This window comes from Callospermophilus lateralis, chromosome 1, assembly GCF_048772815.1.
Source record: "Callospermophilus lateralis isolate mCalLat2 chromosome 1, mCalLat2.hap1, whole genome shotgun sequence".
In the NCBI taxonomy this organism is placed as follows: domain Eukaryota; kingdom Metazoa; phylum Chordata; class Mammalia; order Rodentia; family Sciuridae; genus Callospermophilus; species Callospermophilus lateralis.
The window spans coordinates 204,240,275-204,250,154 of NC_135305.1; the positions used below are offsets into that span (position 1 = coordinate 204,240,275).

Below are 9,880 nucleotides of genomic sequence, written 5' to 3' on the forward strand. Positions count from 1 at the left end.
TAACCCCAGAAACTTAGCAAGGCCCTAGTAACCTAGTGAGACCCTGTCTCAGTCAGGGAATCAACAGTCAATCAACAGTCAGCAAAAAAGGGCTGGGGATGTAGCCCAGTGGTAAAGCACCTCTAGGTTCAATCTACTGGACACAAGGGGAAAAAAAAGAAAGAAATGTAATCATCATTTGTTCCAGTGGCAGAATGGAGGTTTAGTCAATTATTTAGTAAAATATATTTTTCATGCAAATACACACACACACACACACACACATATATATTATGTTGTATGTAATGTATTTTGGCTACTGCAAAAGTCTTTATGGTGACTTTTGTAATGTTTCTTTACAGTGATCTGGATATTCTATTGCTAAGATGGTTCAGGGACTCACTGCTGTCTTCAGTTAGGCTCAGGCTCCTTGTCATTGCATGCAAGGTTCCACCACTTATGAACACCATCTCTGACTCTTGATACCGGTGTCTCTTCTTTGATGTGCTGAAACCTTTCCTTCTGCCTAGACACATAAGTGCCCTTCCACCATCCCCCATTTGCCTCTTAAAATAATTAATCCCACCTACCCTGCAGGTCTCTACTGCAACTCCACTGCCCCTGGGAGTCCTCCAATGTGCCTCTGAAGCAGACTTTGCTCCCCTGGGGTTCTCATTGCCTCTAACTTAATTGCTTTGCACACTATTCTATATTATCCTTGAGCCCCAGAAACTGTATTATAGTCACCTGCCCCACCTCCCCTTTGATGCCTACTGTGACACTCAATATATTTTTTTTTTAACTAACTGAAGGATGACTGTGACCAGGTCCTCTTGAGTCAATATCCCAGTGGCCTCGTTCATGTACAGATCCATTTCTACACCTCATTGGGCCCAAATTTTGGTGTCCATTCCTTCAATGAAACTATTTATGCATCTTCCCCCTACTTACTTCCTTAGACTAGCTAATCAAATATTGATCATTTTGGGTAACACAGAAAATTATTTTGCTTCTCCTCATGAATGGATTTCAAGTAAATGTCACAAGTGTGAAGTTTTTTTGTTTTGATTTTTGGTACTGGGGATTGAACTGAGGTATGCTTTACTACCGAGCCACGTCCCCAGGCCTTTTTAGTTTTTTTGTGCTAAATTGTGAGACTGACTTTGAACTTGAAATCCATCTGCCTCAGCTTCCCAAGTGCTGGAATTACAGGCCTGTGCCATTGTGCCTAGTTCTTTATTTTATCTTAATCTTGATATTACTACCATATATCATTTTAAACATCCTGAAAAGTCCATGGTAAAAGCCATAGTCAGAACTGTACTTGTCTATCCCCTGCGCTTACTGTAGCAATAGTGTTTTGAAGTCACTCATATCAAAAAGGAAGCTCCAAGAGGAATTGAAAGGGTGGATAGTTAAAAGGTTTTCGTATGTTTTGTTTTGTTATACAGGAGTTGTAGATCTTATGGCTCTGACAGTGAAAGTGACCGAAGTTACTCTCATCACCGCAGCCCCAGTGAAAGCAGCAGATATAGTTGAAAATGTCCTTTTTTGATACAAATTATATCGTATTTGTAAATATCTGATAACTTAAAAAACTTTATGAAACTTAATGGCAGTCTGTTGTTCTATTTCAGTATTAGAGATGAATTTCAAAGACAATTGTTATTCATTTACATGTGTAGAATAATTTAAAATACAGATGTCTCCTAGAAATATTTTTATGCCACATTTTACAGTAGCCAACTTTGGAATTTTCATTTTCTTGAATCAAGAAATTGTGAAATCTATGTAAGTATAATTTGCAATATTATTTTAGGTAGACTATTTCTTTCCATCTCATGTATTCCTAAGAATACAGATTCTTTTTGCCCATTTTTCAGGTTTTAGCATACATGCTGCCAAGCATAGAACTGTGAAGAAGAACTGTTAAAGGCGGCCAAATGTTTATATACCAGTTGTACAGTCTTGTAAAAACAAACCACCCGAATCCATACCAATGGTAACCAGGAGCATAAGGCAGTGTGGCTCTGGGGTTCTTAATTCATACATTGCTTCTTTGCTGGCTCAATCAGGAAAGCAGTCATCATACTGCCCACAGTCTGCATTATTTCAGGCTGGTGGACAAGGTTGAGAAGAGAAAATCAGCCTTAACTATAAATACCTGCACTGTCTCTAAGGAATTAGTACTTTGTGTGCTTTTTAATAAAGACTATCAGAAGTTTAGATTATAAAAAATAATTCTATTCCAGTTCATGCTTTGGTGCTTGGTACTTTTTGGTGCCTCTTTAAGCATTATTCTTACATATTCCACATAATAATACTATGAGAATAAGGAATTTCTTTTTAAATCACTGGCACTGAAAATGGTTTCTTCTGAGCTGTCTTCACTTTGAATATTGGGGGGCTTCTCTCAAACATATGTGGGTTGGGGTCCCCTGGAGCAGGCAGAATTGGCAGTGGTGGGGGTGGCCACTTAGGTCTACACATGTGTGTGCTTGTGGAAGAGTGGATTAGAAAGGGAACTTCAAGAATAACACTGGAACCTTAGCTGCCACCATCCTGGAGCCATTTTACAGGGTTTTACTTTGAAGTCTTTCAAGTAAAGAATGTACCACAGCGGCAGCAGAACAGTTCCAACAGCATGTTTTTCTCATTTGTGTTGCAACCCACTAGTTCAGTAAAGCCTTGCTCGACCTGAGTGAACCAGAAGAGAGGGCTGTAGAGTACTGTATGTCATATTTCCAAGGCTTTGGGTGTTCCTCCAAAAATAATTGGACCTGTGAAAATTAGTGATTTTTTTTTTTTAATCTTCAATTTGAATTCCCCCCCAAGTGTACTTAATCACCTTAGTGCCAATTTAATCCAGTTATGCAGGACAAATTCATTTTGCATGTTGGTGTAGAAGTCTGTGCCATCCTGCCCCAGGCCTTGCCTGGTGTTTTTGGGAAGTAGAAAAGAGCCCTCAGATGAGGGATATGACAACCCTGGATGGATGGGAGGGCTCACTCACAACATTGGAGGTACTGTAATTCTTATCCAAGGGTTGGGGAGTGTAGCTCAGGGGTGGAGCATGTGCTTAGCATGCCTCCTGAGTCCCAGGGTTCAGTCCCCAGCACCAAAAAATATATACAGCTGTCAACCATGGGAAGTAGGTAAACCAGATTAGGTGGTATATTGTTTATCAAGTCAGAAGATAGAAGTACATTAGGAAACAGAACTAAATAAAAAATCAGTACTTGATCACACAATACAGAACAATGTTTGATTGATTCATATTAAGGATTTTCAAATATTGCCTTCAAAGGCGGATACTGTTTTAATAACACTAGTCGGTGGGGGGAAAAATGCATTCAGAACCCCAAAAGAAACTACTAAATCCAATTAGGTTCAGAAAAGTTACTCTTGGGCAGTATATGAGTTGTTGTTACTGTATGACAAATTCTTCCAAATTTAGTAGTTTAAAACAACACCCATTTTTTTGGTTCATAATTCTGCAGCTTGCAGGTTCAGCATGGTATAGCTGGATTTACGGACTGAAGTCAGGGGTGGGCAGGGCAACTTTCCTTTATGAAGACTCTGAGGAAGACTCTGCTTCAGGCTTGTTCAGATTGTTAGCAGAATACGTTTCTTGCTCGCCTCAGAAAGGGGCCTTTTGACTCCTTTAAGGCTGCCCACATTCCTGCTGGTGTAGGCCCCGCCACTTTCAAACCAGCACTTCCAGTCCTCCTGCTTCTCATGCTACAAATCTACTTTCCTCATGTTTTAAGTTCAGGTGATGAGATCAAGCCCCATATATAATCTCTTTTAAGGTCAATTGTGTCATAGAAATGATGTAATAAAAGGAGTGGTATCATATTCACAGGTTCTGGGGGCTGCTAGTGTATAGAAGGCAGAGAGGCAGTGACTTTGCCTACACCTTAATTGTGGGTTGGATTTTATCCTAAAAGGGTAGAAGCCTCGTGTGTTTTATCTACAGACAAGGATGGCCCTCTGCTCAAGTGTTCAACTTGTGTGTTTACTGAAGTGAGCTACAGAAATAGCTTTTCTTCCTAAAAGGGGATTGTTCTGTATTTTGAAGTTATTTTTTAATAAAACTGAATTATGTCATATAATGTGCTTCTTAATAGAAAATCATTATTGGACTGGTTTTGTAACGTCCTGTTTACTGCAAATAGCTGGTATTGTTCAAAAATTATAGAAAATACTTTTGTACATACTAGCAATGTCTAATTTGTATACACCTCAATTTCCCTAAAACTTGAAAGGGGACCTTGTAGAAATTAAAATATATACTTAGTCTAAATCTGTGAATGTTTCATTTTTTTTTTTTTTTAAGTATTAAGTTTTAGGTGGACACAATGTTTTACATTATGTGGTGCTGAGGATTGAACCCAGTGCCTTGTGCATGCTAGGCGAGCGCCCTACCACTGAGCCACAACCCCAGCCCCGTTTCATCTTTCTTTACTCACCTAGATTTCAACTAGTTTGTCTGAAATGGGAAAAATAAACCACTGAGCATCTTGGCTGACCTAGCCAGTGAAGAGACCTTCTCTCTGTTGCAGCTTACTGTCTTCTAGCTGTGAGTTAGTGGTGGGGCAAGAAATGGAGCCAGGGAGAATGTTAGACAGAGCTGTTACCCTACAGAGATAGGCATCAATGGCGCTTGCTCTGCCTCTGGAAATTCCAGATTTCCTTTAGGCTTTGTCATCCAGCTGAAGTGACCTGCATACAGATGTCTCTGCTGAGGAGGAAAGATGCCCAACCCATCTGTGATTTGCTGCCTAGGGACAGTCTGTGTACTTACGAACTCTCCATCCACCCCCTCCTTCCCCAGTAGCCCTTTACCAGGCAGCGCAGGGAGCACCAGGCAGCCAGCAAGCAAGCGAGGGGCAGATTCTCACTCACCTCCAGAGACAGCATTCGTGGTGATATTTTTAACACACACATGAGAATTTCCCAGGCAAGTACAATTAACTTTCTCCTCAGAGCTCAAAGGAATGTGTTTTCTTAGTGAATTAGCATAACTTTTCACTTGCAGATATTGAGTTTTCTAAATTAACACTGGACTCCCAAGTTCGACAACCAAAAATTATCAAATCTGAATGTTTTGCTTTAAATTTTAAAGAAAATGGTAGTGTGTGTTAACTGTGGGGAAATCCCCTCAGGAAGTTCTTCATGGTCTTATTTTGCAGTGAGTTTTTATATACATTCGGAGATACTGATAAGCATGATTAGTTGGGCCATATTGGGAAATGTGTCAGGGGCTTTGATCTTGACTTCTGAATTAGCTAGGCATTAATTGGACGCAAAGAATTCAAGGAGAGCTGGGGTTGTGGCTCAGTGGCAGAATGCTTGCCTCTCACATGTGAGGCACTGGGTTCGATTCTTCACACCACATAAAAATAAAATAAAGATATGTGTCCATTTGTAGGAGAGGAAAAAAAAAAGAATTCAAGGAAAATGTCCCTCTTTGCAGTCATAATACTGAAAGAGAAAGGAGGCTCTGCTTGGTATTAGAAGCCTAGCAGCAAGTGTTCAGTCTTGAAGGACTTTTCCAAACTAGCATGGCCAGGTGGCAGCCTTGGAAGCCATGCCTCACAGGGTGGCAGGGATTGGCTTCGGATTTCCAAAAGACACTGGTTTTAGCAGTTGGAATTGATTGCTGCTACTGCAGAGAGAGAGAGAGAGAGAGAGTGGTGAGAGCACACATTCCCAGGAGGGGCTTAAGAGTAAGCTGGCAAGAGTGCTGTGAAGGCTGCAGTCTCTTATAGTGTTGGGAGGGATACCCTGAAGACACCTGATCACTGTAGTGCTGAGAAGCTTCAGTGCCTGAAGGCACAGGCCACACATAGGGAACAGAGCTTTCATGGTCTGTTTTCTTTCAGAGTTCTGACAGCACAGTGCCACCCTGCTGCAGCCTCCCCTCCTTGTGGGTCAGAGGCCCCTCTGTGGGTCAGTGCTCACCTCTATGGGTAGCAGCAATCAACACCAACTAAAAACCAGTGTCGTTTTGGAAACCTGAAGCCAGTCCTGCCACCTTGTGAGGTGTGGCTTCCAAGCTGTGCCTGGCCATGCTAGTTTGTGGCCAAGTTAGGGGCCAGGGACAAGCACTCTGCCTCTTGGAAGGCCCAGACCCAGTACTCACCACTTGTGGCCCATTGGGCTCCATTTAGCTCAGCTCTACAGCATGCAGGAAAGACCCAGGCCAGTGAGGGGGATCCCTTCAACCAGGCAGAGCCGCGAAAACATGGAAGGAGTGACCTGAGGACTCAGGGACAAACTCCTGTACTCTTCATCTTGGGCCCTGACCCTGGGCCTCTGATTGCACGTTTGATCTGCGGTCAGTGGCCCTCTTAGCTCATGAGCCCTAAAAGGGTATGTGTGACTGGTGCAACCAGATGTGATAGGTAAGTAAGGGTGCTCATCTCAGACCTACCTCCCATTAGGCCAGGCCCAGAGTGTTTCAACAGCCCCAGGTCACCCAGGTCCTTCAGCAACTAAAGTCTACCACCAGGCCAGATTTCTAGGGGAAGCTGAAGAAAAAACCCTACTGACCTCACATTTCATGCCTGAAGGATCTGTGGTGGATAAATGCTTAGAACCAGTCATCTATCAAAGTGGCCCAGGGGTCGCCACCTCTAGGAAGCGTGGAGACCCACCACATTCATGGTGGATGGGCCAGGCTGAATCCCTAGTGAGAGTCTGGGATCTCCTCTTGAACCAGTAGGGCAGGAGAGGATTCTAGAAGCTGCCAGGAAGGCCTGGAATGCCAAGGTCATGATGTTGATGCTAGGCAGGCTGCTGGTTTGCATTAGGCCCCACCCTGGGGCAGCTGTAGCCTATTAGTGCTGGGCCCAGAGGATGCAGAACAACACAGGCACAACCCCACACCCAGGAGATCTAAGGCCCTGGGTCAGCTCCCAGTGGGTGGCTTTGAACTTTCCTGCCGCCCCTACCAGCCCCATGCTGTGTTCCTTCCTCCCTCAGCTCAGCTCCACACAGCTCCAAGTCCTGGAGGCAGGCTGAGCCCTGCACTCTGCCCTCCCTACCCCAAGCAGAACCTGTTCTTTCCAGGTTCTGGGGGCGGGTGAATCTAGCCAAGCCTGGGGATACTCCAAGCACAATCAGGGGCATGGAGCCTCCTTATCATGAGAGAGAAGCTGAGGGCTAGGTACTTGGGAAGTTTCGAGAAATCCCAGGAGCTGTATTCCAGAGGCAGGGGCATGGCTTTACTGACCACCACCATTCAGCTCCAGGTGGCTTACTGAGCTCTGCCCTTGCCAAGTGAGTGTTTCTGCAGACTCCGGACTCCCTGGGGCACACAGTTCTGGTCTAGGATCCTCCTCCCTGCAATTCAGTCCCACCCACCCCTCCAGGAGGTGAGTTCCCTGTGTGTCCCTCACCAGGCCAAGAACAGTGCTGCCTGTCCACCAGTCACATACTCCCACTCAAAGAGTGTGTTGACCCCACTGCACCCATTTCTCCAGTTCCCTGTAGTGATACCCTGTTTCCTCCCAGGCTCTGCAGTAGTTCAGCTGAGGGGAGCAGCCCTTTGGGTCCACACAGGGCTTCTTGACAGGTCTAATGTACCCAGGCACCAGTGTCCCACAGAGTTCAGGCTCTGCCTGGGGCTCCCCAGCTGATGACCTGCAGCCCAAAAAGCAAGAGGAGAGCAGCTGGGGCCTTTGGGGACACTGAGCACTTCCATCTCCTTCTCACCAACCTCCAGTCCCTCCTCCAGCCTGGTTGCCATAGCCAAGATTATTCTCAAAAGGACCAGCCTCCCTCCCTTGGTCACACTGGCCACTCTTGGCCAAGCTGTGGCTGGATGTGGGTCTAGGAGTGTCCCACGCAGCCCAGCCAGGCTCCTTCCAGTCCACAGGAGGTGGCACTCAGCCTTTTTGTTGTTTTGGTACCAGGGATTGAACCCTGCCGCACTTAACCACTGAGCCACACCCCCAGCCCTTTTTTGTATTTTTTTTCTTTAGAGACAGGGTCTCCCTGAGTTGAAGCTGGCTTTGAACTTGGAATCCTCCTACCTCTCAGCCTCCCAAGTCTCTGGGATTACAGGTGTGCCCCACGGTGGTCAGCTTCCCAGCCCCACTTTTCTTTAGCTTCTGACCCTGATGTCTGTCTGCTTGACTTATCTCACTCTGTGCCTCAGTGTCTACATCTAACCAAACAGTTCGCAGCCCCTTCCTTGCCATCTCACAGGTAATGCAAGGATCCACGTTGAATTGGATGAGGAAGCGGGTTGGGAGGGAAGAGACAATGTAGGCCAGGGGCCTTTCGGAGCTGAACCAGCTGCCAGAGGCCTCCTAGATGCCCAAGCTCCAGGGGCATGTCCAGTTTGGGCCCCTTCCGTTCTGATCTCATCTCTTTCTACCCAGTGAGTGTGTCTTCTCCTCTCCATTGACCGTGTGTACTCCTCCCCTTATCCTGGGCATTCTGTTGACCCCATCTCTGTCCCTGAGACATTTTCTCCTCCTCCTCCTTGAGGGTCTCCCCATTCTGGCCCTTACTATCTTACAGGACAGACCATCAGGCTGTTTCACGGTGCTAGCCTAGGACTCTGCCTCTGCTCCATTCCCTCTCCCAACACCCAGAACAAATCATCCTGGAGCAGGCCCTAGATTCCCTGCTCACCCATGAGCAAGGTGGCAATCCCTGGGGATACTGCTGCAGCTGGCACAAGCCTGTCGGTGAACCAAGTGCACTTGTGTGGGAGGGCTGGGGTGACCCAGGGTGGGGCAGCAGTCAGCTTGGGGTCAGGGTGGGGATGCAGACAGGCATCAGAGTGATGACATGGGGCAAAAGAGAAGCCCACAGAGGCCTCCTCTCCACAATGGTAGCCCCAGTCACCACCTGGACTCTGCCAGGCCAGTACCCCATGGTCCCCACCCAGCTGCCTGCTCAGTCTGGCAAGGTTCCTTTGCAGCCTCTGGCAGAACAGCCAGCCCCCTGCCCCCACGGGTGTCCGTGCCAGAGCAGCATTCCGCAAGCCTGGCTGCATCTCCCCAGCAAAGGCTGGGTAGGGAGGCCACTCAGCAGTGATCAGGTCACAAGGCTGGGGGGACACAGTGGGGCCTGGGCCTCTGGCCCCCACCTCTCTGGTCCCACCATCTCCTCCTGGTCCTGGGCCAGTCACTTTACAGGATTTAATCACTGCAACTGTGCTTGGGGGTCTTACATCTGCTGCTTCCAGAGTAGGCCACCAGGTAGGTATGGATCAAGGAGAGACAAGTCCTGGAGGCACAGAGTAAAATGAGCCCTGGGCTGCCCTGGGGACCCCAGACTCACCCCCAAGTCAGCAGCCCAGGCCACAGGATGGGGGTGGCAAGCGAGGCTGGGGTGCAGGGCTCGGTCCCTCCGCGTAGGATCGCTCTGGGGGAACAGGTGGAAGTCTTTTCAGCGGCGAGTTGGGGGCCAGGCGCGCCCAGCTTCCCGATTTCTAGGCAGCCTCCTACCCTGGCCCCGCCTCCGTGGTGCAGCTGGAGGGCATCGAGGTTAGATTCCCGGACGAACTTCCCGGCACAGGGGGTGCTCGGCGCGGAGGGTGAGCCGGGGTCAAGCTGCTCGAATAGGAACAGGGGGGCCTGGTTGGGGGCCGGCGGCCGAGGCAGAGAGGGCTGCGCGGGACGGCACCCACCACGCGCGTCCGCGCCCCCCGCCGGAGCGCAGGACGGCCTGGCCCTTTAAGCGTCCAGACGGCGGCCCCAGCTGACGCGCGGGCTCCAATCGGCGCCCCGCGCCCCCCGCCCGCCGCGCCCGAGGCTCCGGGCCGCAGCTGCTCGGCGTCCGACTCGCCGCGGCCCTGCGCCTCCGCCCGCCCGGCCGCGCCCCCGGGGCCATGGTCGCGGGGCCCTGCGCGGGGGCGGCCCCCAGCGCGGCGCTTCAT

General features: G+C 48.3%; 1 protein-coding gene across 6 annotated transcripts in view; it reads left to right on the plus strand.

Annotated features, from left to right (window-relative positions):
• Nktr (natural killer cell triggering receptor) overlaps window positions 1–4,113 on the plus strand; it is a 47,398-nt gene extending 43,285 nt beyond the window's left edge. For all 6 annotated transcript variants that reach the window (XM_076844092.2, XM_076844084.2, XM_076844100.2 and 3 more), the window contains one exon: window positions 1,431–4,113. In XM_076844092.2, coding sequence (XP_076700207.1) covers window positions 1,431–1,518 — 88 coding nt within the window. In that variant the 3' untranslated portion in view covers window positions 1,519–4,113. The remainder of the gene's footprint in view (window positions 1–1,430) is intronic.
• The last annotated feature ends 5,767 nt before the right edge of the window (window positions 4,114–9,880 follow it).